This window comes from Entelurus aequoreus, linkage group LG11 (assembly GCF_033978785.1).
Source record: "Entelurus aequoreus isolate RoL-2023_Sb linkage group LG11, RoL_Eaeq_v1.1, whole genome shotgun sequence".
NCBI classification, from domain to species: Eukaryota; Metazoa; Chordata; class Actinopteri; order Syngnathiformes; family Syngnathidae; genus Entelurus; species Entelurus aequoreus.
In genome coordinates, this window is record NC_084741.1 from 61131714 (window position 1) to 61150511 (window position 18798).

The 18798-nt window shown below is 42.3% G+C and overlaps 1 protein-coding gene across 4 annotated transcripts in view; it reads right to left on the bottom strand.

The window, feature by feature from the left end:
- spire1b (spire-type actin nucleation factor 1b) overlaps nucleotides 1-17784 on the bottom strand; it is a 75107-nt gene extending 57323 nt beyond the window's left edge. For 2 of the 4 annotated variants that reach the window (XM_062063695.1, XM_062063696.1), the window contains exons 1-2: nucleotides 17279-17783; nucleotides 623-651 (exon numbers count right to left, since the gene is read on the bottom strand). In XM_062063695.1, the coding sequence (XP_061919679.1) occupies nucleotides 623-651; nucleotides 17279-17588 (339 nt within the window). In that variant the 5' untranslated portion in view covers nucleotides 17589-17783. Of the gene's footprint in view, nucleotides 1-622; nucleotides 652-17278 lie in introns of all 4 variants that reach the window. The other 2 variants (XM_062063698.1, XM_062063697.1) reach the window with 2 other exon arrangements.
- Between the last annotated feature and the right edge of the window lie 1014 nt (nucleotides 17785-18798).

An 18798-nucleotide genomic window follows, 5' to 3' on the forward strand; every position in this document is an offset into this window, starting at 1 on the left:
AAAATAATTCACTACACATTTGAAAATAAATTTGTAAAGGAATGGCACATGTTCAGCACAATTCAAATCTGCCTAATACATATTTTATGTAATCTTACGTCATTCTTAGCGAATCAGAAAATAACCTAACTACAGTAGTTATTCATATGGCCCCATTCCTGGGTGGATCTTGCATTGGATTTTGCAATGCATTCTGCTGAAAATGATAGAAAGCGCCACTCTACATAGCAACCGATGCTGTGGTCAAAGTTGGAATTGCCACAAAACACATTTTAAGATTTTCAACACTTTACTGCTATCTGGGGGCCAAAGTGAATAGTGCATGCACAAATTCGTCATGTTTCAAGTATCAGGAAAACTGCGACGAATGGGGGCATATGAATCCTCTTCCTACTGTAACATAAGAAAACACACACAAACTAAAATACTTACGCGTTTCTCTTTAATTAGATGAATTTAACTTTTTCAAATTATCCACGAAACCATTCCTCTTTCCTTAAAAAAATATTGTTTAATTGCATTTAATGACCTTACGTAAAACGCCAGCCAGCACAGATGACAGGAATCCAGATTCACTATGTAAGGCTAATTATTATGCAATTAAAACAGCCAAGTTACTCACCTCCGTTTGTGTGCACACGTTGTATTTACCTGCAGGGGAACAAAAAAGAAGGTTTGTCACATTTTAAGCAGGAGATTTACATTGAGTAAAGCATACACAAATATGTGCAGGACTTTAGCCTTGTGGATGACGTCTAAGCCTAGAGAATCTACCATTGATTGAGTCAATGGTCTGGATCACAGTGTTTCTTAATCTTCCTTAAGCCAAGGCACATATTTGACATTGGAACAATTTCATGGCACATCATCAAAATAAAAAACATTTAAGGAAAATTGGGTTATTTCCCATGGACCAGTGGTTTAGAATCACTGGTCTAGATCTCTAAAGCTAAAAAAGTGTTTGTTTTTTTGTTTATCTCTTAAGCTGTTCTAGTTTCACCGGGGCTGCCATGTCATGTTTTATGGCCATTGTTAAATATAATGCATCAAAGAGTTTTGAGATGTGTTTCAACCAAACATAAGAAAATTAAATATGGCATTAGGAACAACCAAAGATAGCATTCATGTCTTGATTATATTAAGCCAGCACTATGTCAAAAATCTTAACATTGGTAGTGCTCAAAAAATGGATTCACATCTGAATCGTGATTATTTATCTATACCGAGTCTCAATGGTTTCATAATGTTCAAGAATCGTTTAAAAAAAGTTTTTAAATATTCATTTTTTTTAACAATCAATTTCTTATGATTGATGTCATTGATAATGTTGCTTGTATTATTTTTTTTGTATTATATTTAATAAGTATTGTATTTGTATGTGTTCTCAATGGCTAGGTACATTTCTGTCAAATTAAAGTTAAAGTTCCAATGATAGTCACAAACACACTAGGTGTGGTGAAATTCGTCCTCTGTATTTGACCCATCCCCTTGTTCACCCCCTGGGAGGTGAGGGGAGCAGTGAGCAGCAGCGGTGGCCGCGCCCGGGAATCATTTTTGGTGATTTAACCGCCATTTTCAACCCTTGATGCTGAGTGCCAAGCAGGGAGGTAATGGGTCCCATTTTTATAGTCTTTGGTATGACTCGGCCGGGGTTTGAACTCATAACCTACCGATCTCAGGGCGGACACTCTAATCACGAGCTTGGATTAGATTGGAGTTGGGATTGCTCTATCTTCTTTTTTTAGATTGATTAACGTTCTGTGGTTTTTGTAAATAATATTTTTTTTAAATATATTTTTAATAAGACGTTTTTTAGGCCAACACTGCGCGTATGAGTCATAAGTCAGCAACCTAGACAAAAGGTTTTATTATGATTTATATGCCAAATAATATACTTTGAGAATCCATTCTGAATCGAATAGTCACACTAAAATCTGGAATCAAATCGTGAGGTGCCCAAAGATTCCCACCTCTACTAAATGCCAGGGTTTCCCCTTATTGTAATTGAATGTGACGCACCGCCACAGCATATTCATTACCGCCACACCTTGAAAATAAAGTTGCTTTTTTTTATCTTGAAAACAAAGTAAAGTAATATAATATATTGTAGCCCCCAGAAAAAAATTAAAGTCTGACGCTGTTTTTAACTTTTATTACCAATCTTATGATAACAAACGGCACAATTCCCACATGTTTTACCTGCCGTACAAAAACTTTCTTCTCTGTGAGTCTGCGCTTCCTCATTCTCGGCCAATCACCTTTCAGGCACGAATGGTGTGTTTGCCGGCATTGGAAAAACTGCCATAAAATCTAAGCCACACGAACATCAAACATTAACACCAGCTGGTCGTTACAGTATGAATGGACATATATTGCCTATTATTTGCGTACTGTTGACAAGTGATGTACCGAAAACTTGACCACTGAAAAAAAGACTCTGATTACCGAAACCGGACATAAACAAAACGCACGCCATTGCCTGGAGTGTTGTCAGCATGTCTGCAACGTGGATGTACAGTAATTGTAATGTATCGCAGATATGTACCGACAGCCGTCTACAAAATGTGCAACTTTTAAGAGGACCGTGGCAGATTTTAAGAAGGGAAAGTCCAACGGGAGCAACAGCACGAAGCAAGTGTGACGTCATGCTTGCTTCTTTCGTGAGGGACATCGAGGGACAGAACTTGAGAGTCTCTAAACACAAGTACATTCTATAATAACACCAGAAGAAGATGATAGATTTGTTGCTAGTGGTTTTTATTAAAAAAAAACTCATTAAAAGTCTTTAAACACTTGCAAAGTACATTGTACAAAAAGCAGCCACAATTGAAAATATGGCAAAACTATTTAAAAGAAATTATGTTATTACTTCTGAATAATAACAGATTTGTTTATAAACGTATGTTTTAAAGAAAACCATCATAATAGCAAATTATGCAAATTATCAGACACCATGGTGACCACGCCCATGACCACACCCCCAACGCGAGGGATGCTGAATGCTATTGGTCTTTACAGTCTACAGTCATCCTGCCCGTGTTATGTGCTTGTATAATAAGATGATATCACATTAAGCCAGGATGCTTTTTTCTCACTTTACTTCCTGTCAGCTTCCCACTATCTTATAATCGAGTATTGACATGTATGTAGTGGCGGGCCGTGCGTTTCCCACCTAGGCCTTCAGTGATGTCCGACTTCAAAGATTACCTCTCATAATACCATAATTGATGTCACAAATTACCATTACTGGAGAAATACAATACGGAAACACATTTACTAGACATTGGATCACATCAACAGTCTAGAAAACGGGTTATTTTCTGGCGCATTTAAAAATCAATTAAAACTCATCAGCAATGAAAACATATCTTATGTGGTACAGTCAAAATAAAAATTGCAACAAACATTTTAAAAGTGAAATAATAAAATATTTGAACTCACAATTAGTAGGACCTATTCGACGCCGTTCCCCATTTCATCGCCAGAACAGCTGAGCTAGCTTCCGGGGTTGGCCGACATCATCTCAACAATCAACGTTTTGTTCTCCTTCTCTGCTATCCCGGTCTGGCCACGGCGCAACACTTCCCGCTTCCTGCTAAATTGAAACTTGTGATTGGATACTCACTTTGGAATGACAAGTGAGTATCCAATCACAGTCTCGTTAACATCAGGCTACCTAAATAGGCTACCGTCAACAACTTGTGATCTGATTGGCTATCGCAACTGTCTCTCAACTCTATGTGTTCACAAATTCACCCACTAACGGTCCTGATGAATATCCAATCAGCCAGCTAGAAGGCCTTACTGACAACAACTCGTGATCTGATTGGCTATTGCAACTGTCTATCAACTGTATGTCCCCGATCGCTTACAGTGCAGATTTGGTACAGCATGGCAACATAAGCTAGCTGAATTCTGATTGGACACAAACTAAAACAACAGCACTGGAAGGAGCATAATATGACATGAAGAGAATATGAATACTTTTAGATATTCAGGGAAAGTTAAAAAAGTATTTTTTCTTTAATAATGATCATGATTTCTGGTTATGTTAGGCCAGCAGAGAAGGCCTTGCTGGCCCTGACGGCACACCACTGGTATAAACGGACTTAAAACTACAAACATATTTCAAATCCAAGCGTTGTATGTTTGAACGGTCAGATAAAGGTTCATTTAAATAAACGTGTACTATTGTGGTTGTAGTGAGTGTGTATTATTTTGATTTTCCTTACTTATGTCACTAATATGATGACGCAAGCAAAATACTGAATTACAAACAGCTGTCAGTATGATGCAGTGCAGTTCGAACAGCTGCCAACGACAATCACAATAACAAACATTCTTAAGGTAATACATTCTGGTAATGTCAGTCGAAATGAGCATTATTATTTTTGCAAAGGCTTAAATTTGGTACAGTATATGAGCTGCATCATCACATCTACGTGTGTGTATGTGCGTTTACTCTTTATACTTCCCTTGGGCATCCATGACAGACAGATAGATAGGCAATTAGTCAGGCAGCTCTTAGCACTTATCTTGTGAGCTATTACCACAAACCAATAAAGCATAAGCATGACAGACTTGCAGTTGGACATCATCTGGAATATGTCGACGACACAGTAAGTACATGTCTCCAGAGGCTCTGGGTACTGCCAGTATGGACAAATGTTAGGGGGCGCCATCTAAATGTTGTTTAAACTGTTTTTTTGAAATATCACATAAACCCACAGCAACATCATTTAATAATAAGTTGCTAGGTGTTTTATTGCACTGTTCCAATGGCATAGAGCAGGGTTTCCCAAACTGTGGTACGACTCACTTCATTAAAGTACAGTGTTTTATTTTCCTATATTCAAACACAGTGTTAATGTTCAAACTGTGTGTAATGTTATAGTGGCCAAACATATCAAATGTACATGTTAAATAAAACCTATGCCTTGTTTTTAATGAATACATAGGCTTACTCTGCTACTGTACATTAATGTTGGTCATTATGGTGGTACTTGAAAAGCCGAGTGTTTTCTGAAGTGGTACTTGGTGAAAAAAATTTGAGAACCACTGGCGTAGGTGTCAATAAGCGAGTTGGATTGAATCTGACTGGATGACATAACGTGAACTAGAGGCCTAAGTCCATTCATAGCCCCGCTGGTCTGTGCTCACACTATTCCTGCAATTTCCCTCACTTTGTGGATTATTTCCAGTCTTATTTGAAGTCAGTTATTGTGTCAACACCTTGTTAATATTGCATAATCCCAATGTCTAAAAGATTAAGGCAGTCAGGAATGGGAAAAGACGAAAGAAAAGGGCCAGGTACAGTAATGTCAACACAAAATTTTTTTTACAATGTCGTAGTTGTCACGGTGGCGCACGTCGGCCGATGACGTGGCACCAGGATGCAGAGACAGAAGGCGGCGTGCAGGTCAAATAATGTAATTATTTACTTGGATAGCATAAAGACTAGTACATAACAGCAGCAAAGTAACTCACGTGCACTGACAAAACACAATAATCCAACACTGGCGAGTAAAACATTATGTCCCCCCCAGGGAACAGAATGTTTTCACGCCCCCCTGAAGTTAATGGTTTTTTTTTTCATCTGTACGTGTCAAAATAGTTCTTTGCCAACACTAAAGATGCTATTACGCTACTGACTCTCACACCCCCCAATCAAGTCGATACTACTATGATTACATCGATATTTTTAGCATCACAAAATCTTCTTTCGTTTTTTTTTAATTTATTTATTACATGTTTATAAACTCACAATGTAAAAAGTCAGTGTTCAAAAACAAGAATGAGGGGTATTTTATTTGAAGCAAGCAAAATTATCTGCCAATAGAACAAGAAAATTTGGCTTGTCAAGACTTTCCAAAACAAGTAAAATTAGCTCACCTCAATGAACCCAAAAATACCTTAAAATAAGTATATTCTTACTAATAACAACTGTACTACTATATGAGTATGTATTTTCTATTGTTTCATTGAAAATAAAACAGCAAAGTCCATTTGGTTGTCATCTGTTTTAATATGAGACACAATTGTGTCAAAGTCATGAATTTTTTTTTCATGCTTGAAATAACAAATTATTACTTTAAAAAAGCAGTTTTATACTTGTGAGTGTTGATGACACGGCTTTGCAACACTTGATATTCTAGTTTTAAGCATGTTTTACTCAATATAGGTCATACAATCTCAGCAACAAGCTGTAATATCTTACTGAGATAATTATGGACCAAACCCTTAAAACAAGTAAAACACTAACATAAACTCTGCTTAGTGAGAATAATTATCTTATCGACAGAAAATAAGCCAATATCACACTTATTTGAGATATTTAATCTTACTTAGATTTCAGTTTTTGCAGTGCAGGAAATATAATCCCTGGACACATGAGGACTTTGAATATGACAAATGTATAATCCTGTAACTACTTGGTATCGAATTGATACCTAAATTTGTGGTATCATCCAAAACTAATGTAAAGTATCCAAACAACAGAAGAATAAGTGATTATTACATTTTAACTGAAGTGTAGATAGAACATGTTAAAAGAGAAAGTAAGCAGATATTAACAGTAAATCAATCAATGTTTATTTATATAGCCCTAAATCACAAGTGTCTCAAAGGGCTGAACAAGTAGATTAATAATTCATTTTCTACCACTTATCCTTAATAATGTTGACAAAATAATATAATGAGGAATGACACAATATGTTACTGCATATGTCAGCAGCTAAATTAGGAGCCTTTGTTTGTTTACAAACTCCTAAAAGACAAGTTGTCGAGTATGTTCACTATTTTATTTAAGGACAAACTTGCAATAAGAAACATATGTTTAATGTACCCTAAGATTTTTAAAAAAAAATAAGGCCAATAATGCAATTTATTGTGGTCCCCTTTATTTAGAAAAGTATCGAAATGCATTTTGGTATCGGGACAACACTAGTTCACAGCTACATTTTTCAAGGGGACAATATTTTTTCACGTCCCCCACCCGCTCCTGAAGTGAATGTTTATTTATGTATCTGTATGGGTCAGGATATACCCTATTACGCTATTGCGTAAAACACACATATTATGGCGCCCCACTATTTGAGAAGCACTGACATAAATAGACTTGATTAACCAATAGAAACAAAGCAGAAAGTGAAAGTGCAGCAAAAACAAAGAGTCCAACAGGGAAGTATTACCAAAACAAGAAATACCAAACAGAAAAACCCAGACTGTCATGTGGGACTGAGGCAGTACTTACCATTGTTGGAGCAGAGTGTTAACTTGCTGTGTTAACTTATTTCAGATGATAAACTACTTGTTTAATAATTAATAGCTAGAGTCTACAATCATGAATTAATCAGGTATTTGGAAGTTTTATGGTATGCGGTCAGGCCCACGCTTGACTCAGGGAGATGGACGTCCCTGCCATGCATAGTCCCTTGGGACTCATTCCATATACACAACAGCAATAACACCGGGGTTAGAATGTGGGTACACTATGGATCCTCCAGCTGGCTGCAGGGGGTGGCAGGGAGACGTCCCTGTCGCTGCTCCACCACCCAGAGATGTTCCGGGATTAAAGGAGCAAAACATCTGTGAAGGGTGGCTCCCGGCTGACGACCCTGCAGCCAGCACCACATGGCACTGTCGGAGGTGCGTCAGGCAGTAATGCCCTGCAAGTGTTAACTTGTGCTTACATCTATCTTAACTGGCTTTCCAGTGACTACTGTGAATAGAGCAGTTGGCATCCAGGAAAAGACTGGTGGGCTGCCAGGGAAGACTGGCTGGCAGCAGGAAAGACTGCACCAGGGGTGGAGGGGCTAGTTACCCTTTTCCACATGTCTGTGAAGCAAGCTCCATGGACTCCCTAACCTAACTACAAGCAATTTAAGGAAGAAACAGCCCGGTGGTCCACCGAGAGGCGGGATGAAAGATGGACCAATCAGGACGGATTACACGGAAACGACTGGCACGACAATGACGAACGAGCAGAGGATCCTCAGAGAATGTGGCTGTGGGTGGGCCAAGGAAACAACCTACAGGGGCCTGCGAATACACCAGGGAAAGGCAAAATGCGGCGGTGGCCGCAACCAGATGCAAGCTTGCACTGCAGAAGCAGATCAGACAAGGAGGAATCTTAGCCAGGTTGAGCACCACAGTGCTATTGATCCCACCATTGCAACTGGTGAGAGAGAGGAGGACCAGCCTTCCCTGCAGGATGTGCAGCAACAACAGCACAGCCCACAGCACAGTGAAACACCAAGTAGAGAACCCACAAGAGGAACATCAGAGATGCTTATCCGGAAAGCCAAAGTGAAGTGGCCAAAAGCCAACGACAAAGACTCCTGGAGCAGCTTCGATTTTAACTTATGCACCACCCTCCAAAGTGCGCTAAGAGGCAGTGTAACTTCCAAACTAAACATTATGGGAGACATCATCTACGAAGAAGGGAAAGAGCGTTTTGGATTGATGCCACAGAGGAAGATCGTTCCCAAACAGAGCGGGAGACGGGAGAGAGAAATCCTCCAGCTCGTAAAGGAACGCCGCCTCTTACGCAAGCAGTGGAGGAAAGCCAATGACCAGGAGAAGGTCGGCCTGAAGAACCTGTGGGACCAGATCAAAGTAAGACTCGCACAACTGAGGAGAGCTGAAAGAATCAGGAAACGCAGAAGCCGCAGGGAGAAAGCAAGGGCAAGCTTCTTCCGGGACCCCTTCAAGTATGCTCGAAGCCTGCTAGAGGAAAAGAAGAACGGGACACTCCAGACCAGTGAGCAGGAGTTGGAGGAACACATCAAAGTCCAGCTCAGTGATAGCCAAAAGGATCTCCCCCTCGGATCACCGGGGCACGTACCTCGCCCACCTGAGCCTTCCTCGCAGTTTGACACCACCCCCCCGAGATGGGCTGAGGTTAAGCAAGTGGTTGAGCGTGCAAGAACTGCTTCAGCACCCGGACCGAACGGGGTACCTTACAAGGTTTTCAAAAACTGTCCTGGACTCCTGAAGCTGTTGTGGAAGCTGATGGGCGTTGCCTGGAAAACCCAGTCCATACCATCATCGTGGAGCAGAGCAATAACAACTTTTATCCCAAAAGAGAGTAATTCTTGTAACATTGACCAGTTCAGAGGTATTGCCCTACTGAATGTGGAAGGGAAGCTTTTCTTCACCGTGGTGGCGAAGCGGATGACCAACTACCTTCTGGCAAACAATTACATCGACACCAGTTGTCAGAAGGCAGGCGTTCCAGGCTTCCCTGGCTGCGTGGAGCACTCGGCCATGATCTGGGAGCAAATCCAGTCAGCCAAGCGCAACAAAGCGGACCTGCATGTGGTTTGGTTGGATCTGGCCAATGCCTATGGATCGGTTCCACATCAACTCATCAGTTTTGCACTCAACTTCTTCCACATTCCATCATGCATCCAAAGCCTGGTAGTAAACTACTTTAACAACTTCAAAGTCTGCTACACGACTCAGGAGATCTCAACTGGTTGGCACCAGTTAGAGAAGGGAATAGCAATGGGTTGCTCTATCTCTCCAATACTGTTCATAACAGCCTTCGAGATCATCCTTATCGGTGGAAGACAGATGGCCCGAGGAGTGAGATCTGAGTCAGGCCAGCGACTCCCGGCGCTGCGGGGCTACATGGATGATGTTACCATCCTCCTCCAGACGGCTGCATGTACCTCCAGACTCCTGAAAAGACTCGGGGAGCTCCTAGCATGGGCACGGATGAAAATAAAACCTGCCAAGTCCCGCAGCCTCTCCATCCGGAAAGGAGCCAGGAATGACAACATCTCATTCTCAGTGGATGGTGAATTAATCCCACGCGTGGTCGACCAACCTGTGCGGAGCCTCGGAAGGCGTTACACTGCTGACATGTCTGATAAGCACATGGCTGCCTCTGTCACTTCTCAGCTGAAGGATGGCCTGAACACAATTGACCAAAGCCATATTCCAGGGAAATTCAAGGTCTGGTGTTACCAGTTCACCTTATACCATCGCCTGATGTGGCCCTTGAAGTTGTGCGACATCACCTCCACAACAGTCCTCAAGATGGACTCAAAAGCCAACAACTACATTCGCAAGTGGCTGGGCCTTCCCAGATGTCTTTCCAACACGGCGCTGTTTGGAAGAACCATTCTGAAGCTGCCACTGAAATCCATCAGCTTGGGCTACAAACAGGAGAAGGTGAGGCTCGTGTTCGAGCTCAGAGACTCACCTGATCCGTCTGTCCGTAACACCAAGACCCAAGTCTGTACAGGGCGTAAGTGGAATGCGACGCAGACAGTAGACCAGGCCATCGTCCGACTGAAACACCAGGAGATGGTAGGACAGATACAGTCTGGCAGAGCCGGCTTTGGATGGGGAGCAGCATCCAAGATGTGGTCCAAAGCCTCAAGGAAGGAAAGAAAAGATCTGGTGATCTCAGAAGTGGTTAAGATGGAAGAGGAGAGCTATATGATCAAGGCTGTGGGCCAACAGCAGCAAGGGAGATGGACCAATTGGGAGGCTGTTGTCAACAGAGTTGTTACGTGGGCAGACATGTGGAAGATGCCCCAGGCGAGGCTAAGTTTCCTCATCAGGGCCACGTACGATACCCTCCCCAGTCCCGGGAACTTGCATGTGTGGTACGGGGCAGAGGTGACCTGCCAGCTCTGTGACTCCCAGAACCCAAGCTTGCGTCACATTCTTTCTGGCTGCAAGGTAGCTTTGTCGCAGGGCCGGTATGGATGGCGGCACGACCGCGTCCTGCGAAGGCTAGCTGAAATCCTGGAGGCACGCAGAGTGGAAGCAAATGGGGCCAGTCCGGGAACAGCTCAGCGGTTGATTAAGTTTGTCAAGCAAGGTGGCCAGCCTCAGAGCAGCAGCAAGAGCATCCAGTCTCTCCTGTCAGCTGGCGGAGAATGGAACATGAGGGCTGATCTAGATCGTCAGTTGAAGTTCCCTCAAGAGATCACAACAACCTCGTTACGCCCAGACGTTGTCCTGTGGTCCACCTCTACTAAAACTGTCATCATGGTAGAATTAACGGTACCATGGGAAGAGGGAATGGAGGCTGCCTTTGAAAGAAAGAGGGACAAGTACTCAGAGCTGGCAAGTGAGTGTGCACAAGCAGGATGGAGGCCCTTCACCTATCCAGTAGATGTTGGCTGTCGAGGCTACACTGGAGCATCCACCCAGCGACTCCTAAAGTCCCTTGGGATCAAAGGCTCCAATCTAAAGAAGGCCCTCAAAGCCCTGGCAGAGGAGGCAGAACAGGGGAGCTTCTGGTTGTGGCTCAGAAGAAACGACAAGGCGTGGGGAAAGCAAGGCGTGTAGACAAGGGGCAGTAGGGAGGCTTCCCTGCTGCCATGTTATGGTATGCGGTCAGGCCCACGCTTGACTCAGGGAGATGGACGTCCCTGCCATGCATAGTCCCTTGGGACTCATTCCATATACACAACAGCAATAACACCGGGGTTAGAATGTGGGTACACTATGGATCCTCCAGCTGGCTGCAGGGGGTGGCAGGGAGACGTCCCTGTCGCTGCTCCACCACCCAGAGATGTTCCGGGATTAAAGGAGCGAAACATCTGTGAAGGGTGGCTCCCGGCTGACGACCCTGCAGCCAGCACCACATGGCACTGTCGGAGGTGCGTCAGGCAGTAATGCCCTGCAAGTGTTAACTTGTGCTTACATCGTTTAATAATTAATAGCTAGAGTCTACAATCATGAATTAATCAGGTATTTGGAAGTCAATGTCATTTTTGAAGTTTTTCCAGGTGGGATTCTTTCCCATTCTTGCTTGATGTACAGGTTAAGTTGTTCAACAGTCCGGGGTCTCCGTTGTGGTATTTTAGGCTTCAGAATGCGCCACACATTTTCAATGGGAGACAGGTCTGGACTACAGGCAGGCCAGTCTAGTATCCGCACTCTTTTATTACAAAGCCACGCTGTTGTAACATGTGCAGAATGTGCCTTGGCATTGTCTTGCTGAAATAAGCAGGGGCGTCCATGAAAAAGACGTTGCTTGGATGGCAACATATGTTGCTCCAAAACCTGTATGTACCTTTCAGCATTAATGGTGCCTTCACAGATGTGTAAGTTACCCATGCCTTGGGCACTAATACACCCCCATACCATCACAGATGCTGGCTTTTGAACTTTGCGCCTATAACAGTCATTTTCCTCTTTGGTACGGAGGACACGACGTCCACAGTTTCCAAAACAATTTGAAATGTGGACTCGTCAGACCACAGAACACTTTTCCACTTTGCATCTGTCCATCTTAGATGAGCTTGGGCCCAGCGAAGCCGGCGGCATTTCTGGGTGTTGTTGATAAATGGCTTTGGCTCTGCATAGTACAGTTTTAACTTGCACTTACAGATGTAGCGACAAACTGTAGTTACTGACAGTGTTTTTTCTGAAATGTTCCTGAGCCCATGTGGTGATATCCTTTACACACTGATGTCGGTTTTTGATGCAGTACCGCCTGAGAGATCAAATGTCACGGCCTTGCCGCTTACATGCAGTGATTTCTCCAGATTCTCTGAACCTTTTGATGATATTACGGACCGTAGATGGTGAAATCCCTTAATTCCTTGCAATAGCTGGTTGAGAAATGTCGTTCCTAAACTGTTTGACAATTTGCTCACGCATTTGTTCACAAAGTGGGGACCCTCGCCCCATCCTTGTTTGTGAATGACTGAGCATTTCAGTGTAGCTGCTTTCATACCCAATCATGGCACCCACCTGTTCCCAATTAGCCTGTTCACCTGATGTTCCAAATAAGTGTTTGATGAGCATTCCTCAACTTTCTCAGTCTTTTTTGCCACTTGTGCCAGCTTTGTTGATACATGTTGCAGGCATCAAATTCCAAATGAGCAAATATTTGCAAAAAATAACAAAGTTTACCAGTTTGAACGTTAAGTATCTTGTCTTTGCAGTCTATTCAATTGAATATAGGTTGAAAAGGATTTGCAAATCATTGTATTCCGTTTTTATTTATGATTTACACATCGAGAGGAGCCAGATGAGGTGGTTTGGGCATCTGGTCAGGATGCCACCCGAACGCCTCCCTAGGGAGGTGTTTAGGGCACGTCCGACCGGTAGGAGGCCACGGGGCAGACCCAGGACACGTTGGGAAGACTATTTCTCCCGGCTGGCCTGGGAACGCCTCGGGATCTCCCGGGAAGAGCTGGACGAAGTGGCTGGGGAGAGGGAAGTCTGGGCTTCCCTGCTTAGGCTGCTGCCCCCGCGACCCGACCTCGGATAAGCGGAAGAAGATGGATAGATGGATGGACAACGTGCCAACTTCACTGGTTTTGTACAACGTTGAAACCACATGCTTTTTGACGTTTATTCAACGTCAGGTTGTGACGTTGATTTGACCATTGAAATTAGGTCATTTCCCAACCAACAACGTGGATCCAACATTGGACATCAAAGATGTCTCAATTTACAAATTCTACTATTTTGCAACATTGTTCCAAAGTCAGTGTTAAAGGACATATATGTATAATCAACGTTGTATTAGGGTTATACGGTATACCGGTATTAGTATAGTATTGCGATACTAATGAATCATTTTTGGTACTATACCGCCTCTGAAAAGTACCGGTCCGGTAGTAGTCGATACTACTTTAATTACGTCGATATTTTTTGGCATCACAAAATCATGATTTTTTTTTTAGTTTTTTTTAAATTTATATTATGTTTATAGACTCAGGAAATATGTCCCTGGACACATGAGGAATTTGAATATGACCAATGTATGATCCTGTAAGTACTTGGTATCGGATCGATACCCAAATTTGTGGTATCATCCAAAACTAATGTGAAGTGAAGTGAAGTGAATTATATTTATATAGCGCTCTTCTCTAATGACTCAAAGCGCTTTACATAGTGAAACCCAATATCTAAGTTACATTTAAACCAGTGTGGGTGGCACTGAGAGCCGGTGGGTAAAGTGTCTTGCCCAAGGACACAACGGCAGTGACTAGGATGGTGGAAGCGGGAATCGAACCTGGAACCCTCAAGTTGCTGGCACGGCCACTCTACCAACCGAGCTATGCCGCCCCATGTATGTAAAGTATCAAACAACAGAAGAATAAGTGATTATTAGATTTTAACAGAAGTGTAGATAGAACATGTTAAAATAGAAAGTAAGCAGATATTAACAGTAAATGAACAAGTAGATTGATAATTCATTTTCTACCACTTGTCCTTAATAATTTTGACAAAATAATAGAATGGAAAATGACACAATATGTTACTGTATATGTCAGCAGACTAAATTAAGAGCCTTTGTTTGCTTACTTACTACTAAAAGACATGTTCACTATTTTATTTAAGAACAAACTTGCAATAAGAAACATGTTTTTAATGTACTGTAAGATTTTTTCTTAAAATAAAGGCAATAATCCAATTATGCAAAACAAGTGAAGATAAAAATGTGAAAACTATTGAGAACACGGTAACACTTTAGTATGGAGAACACACATTCACAATAATTAGTTGCTTATTAACATGCACATTAGCAACATATTGGCTCTTAATTAGTCATTATTAAGTACTTATTAATGCATTATTCTGCATGGCCTTATTATACAACCAGTAAGCCAGTGTTTTTCAACCTTTTCTGAGCCGTTTCCATTGAAAAAATTCTGAGGCACGCCACCAGCAGTTTCATTAAAAATGAAACTCAGCAGCCGATATTGACAATAAAAAGTAATTCTCCCAATTGTTTGATATGTATTCAAACCATAACCAAGCATCCATCACTATAGCTAGTCTCAAAGTAGGTGTACTGTCATGACCTGTCATATCACGTCGTGACATATTTTGAGTTTTTTGGTGTTTTCCTGTGTGTAATGTTTTAGTTCTTGTCTTGCGCTCCTATTTTATTGTTGATTGTCATGTCATGTACGGATGTACTTTGTGGACGGCGTTTGCTGCTCCACACGCTGTAAGTCTTTGCTGTCGTCCAGCATTCTGTTTTTGTAATACTTGCCAACCTTGAGACCTCCGAAATCTGGAGATTGGGGGGGGGGGGCATATTTATAGCTAGAATTCACTGAAATTAAAGTATTTCTTATATTTATCTATATATATATACCGTATATATAGTACAGTACACAGTAATGAAAACACAGTTGTTCTACTAACTGTACTGTACTTGCTGCTTACTTAAAAAAAAAATAACACTTACCTTTCACTATTTAAGTAGCTTTTGTTCTGCCATTTGAGTACTGGCGAGCGATCTCTGAATCCGGGAACATATCCTTCACGGATTTGTTGAAAACATCCGCAAATGAGAACGGTATGTTGCTTGCGAGGTGGCCCATAATACTGCGTTGACGCCGACTTGTGCTTCTCTGACCGTTCATGAGTGACTATATCCATTCGGCCACCGTGTTATGGGTTATAGATAAACTTATGGATAATGGAGACATATATAATAGTCTCCTTTTCAGGTGAGAGAACGCTAAACGCAGCGCCTTCAAGGCACGCCCCCAATATTGTTTGTCCGGCTGGAAATTGCCGTGGTTTTGAAGCAATGCATGATGGGAATCCGGATGTTGTGTGTATTAACGTGCCGGCTGGAATAAACACACGCTGAGAAATAGTTCCGTGCCTGCCTACTTTATGGGTTATAGATAAACCTAAGGATAGCGGAGACATATATAATAGTCTCCTTTTCAGGTGAGAGACGACGCTAAAGGCAGTGCCTTTAAGGCACGCCCCCAATATAGTTGTCCGGTTGGAAATCGGGAGATTTTCGGGAGAATGGTTGTCCCGGGAGATTTTCGGGAGAGGCACTGAAATTCGGGAGTCTCCAGGAAAATTCGGGAGGGTTGGCAAGTATGTTTTTTTTTTAACTTTGCAGCCAGTTCAGTTTTAGTTTGGCATAGCCTTCCCTAAGCTTTCTTAGCGGCACTCGCCTTTAGTTTATTTTTGGTTCAAGCATTTTTACCTGCAATCCATTGTCGTCGTTCCTGACATCTACAAAGCAATTAGCTACCTGATGCTACCTACTGATATGGAAGAGTATTACACGGTTACTCTGCCGAGCTCTAGACAGCACAGACACTCAACAACGGCACTTTTACAGATTATAATAACAGGTTTGCAAAAAAAACATTTTTAACCCAATTAGGTGAAATTAAATAAGCTCCCACGGCACACCAGACAGTATCTCATGGTACACCAGTGTGCCGCGGCACAGTGGTTGAAAAAACACTGCAGTAAGCCATTAACTAAGAGTCTTCCCTCAATAAACTCAGAATTATTGCTTATTAGTAACCCTAAATATCTACCATCCAATATACAGAACCTATTCCAGGATAGAGATGCTCACCATAGTTACAGTCTAGGAGGAAACAACAAATTATATTTGCCTAAATTTAGAACAACTTTAAAATTACTGTGCATTTCAGTGCGTGGAGTCAGTCTGTGGAACAACTTAGGGGATGAGTTAAAAACGTGTTCTAACATGATTCAATTTAAAAGACTGTTTAAAAAAGAAGTACTTGGAGGAAAGAGAGTGATGCCCTCAGCACAGAGCGATGGGAGAGAGGTGTATGGTCAGGGAGTATTTGGGCTTGTGTGTGTGTGTGTGTGTGTGTGTGTGTGTGTGTGTGTGTGTGTGTGTGTGTGTGTGTGTGTGTGTGTGTGTGTGTGTGTGTGTGTGTGTGTGTGTGTGTGTGTGTGTGTGTGTGTGTGTGTGTGTGTGTGTGTGTGTGTGTGTGTGTGTGTGTGTGTGTGTGTGTGTTTTGTCTCGTCTTGTCTCATACTAACAGTGGTACTATTGTATTGTTAGTGTACAGGAGCTTTTCTTGTTTTTGTTTGTATAGTATTGTTCTTGTATTATATTGTTTATGTTAAATGTGGAATGGGTGAGAGGTGTTGGGATATTATAAGCATCTGCTTCATCCAACCCCTTTTCAAGCCTTGCATAAATGTCTCTGCCAAAATGTAAAAAAAAAGAAAAAAAAAAGTGTGTTGTTGTACTGTGCAGGTTTGAAATAAATACTTCGATTCCAATTCAAATATGTTCCCCTAGTGTCCAATTAACTCTACATTAAGTATTTGTTACTTTAATAAGCAATGGTGAATATGTTTCCCATACTAAAGTGTTACCGAGAAGTCTTCTAAAAGAGCACCTGAGGGTTCCTTTGTTTGTTACTGGTCATGTGAGGCGGACTTAGGTATATTGTTATGATACTTAGGATGACTAGTATCTCAATAAAGTACTATCTATCTATCCTCATGCTTGCTAGAAGGGTGTTTAGAACGCAATGTTTACCTTCACAGCTCTGGTGGTGCAGCCTCACAGATCCGTCTTTGGCAATCCGAACATCGCCGGGTCCTGATATCCTGGTCGGGTAGGTTTGCGTGGGGGCAGCATCGGAGCCTCTCCTCCTCCTCCGGTGCTCCTGGAGCAGCGTGGCGCAGCACTGGTAGCACACGGCCCAAGCCTGCTCCTCGTTGACGGGCTGGCCGTAAAGCCCGAGAATCTCCTCCAAGGACAGATCCTCCGCGGAAGCCATGGCGCTGTGGTGCTGATGCTCACCAGCATCCGTCAGTCCGAGCTGCCCGCCTCCGTGTTCCGCCATCCTCTCATTATCTCGATAGCGAGAAGGCAGGCCGAGCCGATGGAGGGGAAAGCTAACCTGGGGAAGACATTGATGTTCACTCGCGTCCTCCTCCCGCAGTGTGACTGTGGACCTTCTCGGGCCGCTCAGGGGTTCTGATGCCGAGGATCACAAGACGACGTGTGACCACAGACCTCAGTGAGCGGGTGGGCGGATCGAGCCCGACATCGGCAGTGTCGATAACAAGGGATAATATTAGTATAGGATCGATTCCAGCGGGATATTTCAGTTCTCTTCAAAGTTTATTTCTCCCCACAAATATGTAAGGTGTTTTTTCCAACTTAGGGTTACTTAGAAAATAGCTTGGGGGCAAAAAGCAAAATTGAATGAGAGGGTTGTCCCGATACCAATATGTTGGTACCGGTACCAAAATTATTTTCGATACTTTTCTAAATTAAGAGGACCACAAAAAATTGCATTATTGGCCTTATTTTAACGAAAAAATCTTAGGGTACATTAAAGGCCTACTGAAATGATTTTTTATTTATTTAAACGGGGATAGCAGATCCATTCTATGTGTCATACTTGATCATTTTGCGATATTGCCATATTTTTGCTGAAAGGATTTAGTATAGAACAACGACGATAAAGTTTGCAACTTTTGGTCGCTGATAAAAAAAAAAGCCTTGCCTATACCGGAAGTAGCGTGACGTCACAGGAGGAAGGATTCCTCACAATTCCCCGTTGTTTACAATGGAGCGAGAGAGATTCGGACCGAGAAAGCGACGATTACCCCATTAATTTGAGCGAGGATGAAATATTCGTGAATGAGGAACGTTAGAGTGAAGGACTAGAGAGGCAGTGCAGGGTGTATCTTTTTTCGCTCTGACCGTAACTTAGGTACAAGGTCTCATTGGATTCCACACACTCTCCTTTTTCTATTGTGGATCACGGATTTGTATTTTAAACCACCTCGGATACTATATCCTCTTGAAAATGAGAGTCGAGAACGCGAAATGGACATTCACAGTGACTTTTATCTCCACGACAATACATCGTTGACACACTTTAGCTACGGAGCTAACGTGATAGCATCGGGCTCAAATGCAGATAGAAACAAAATTTTAAAAAACCCTGACTGGAAGGATAGACAGAAGATCAACAATACTATTAAACCATGAACATGTAAATACATGGTTAATAATTTCCAGCTTGGCGAAGCTTAACAATT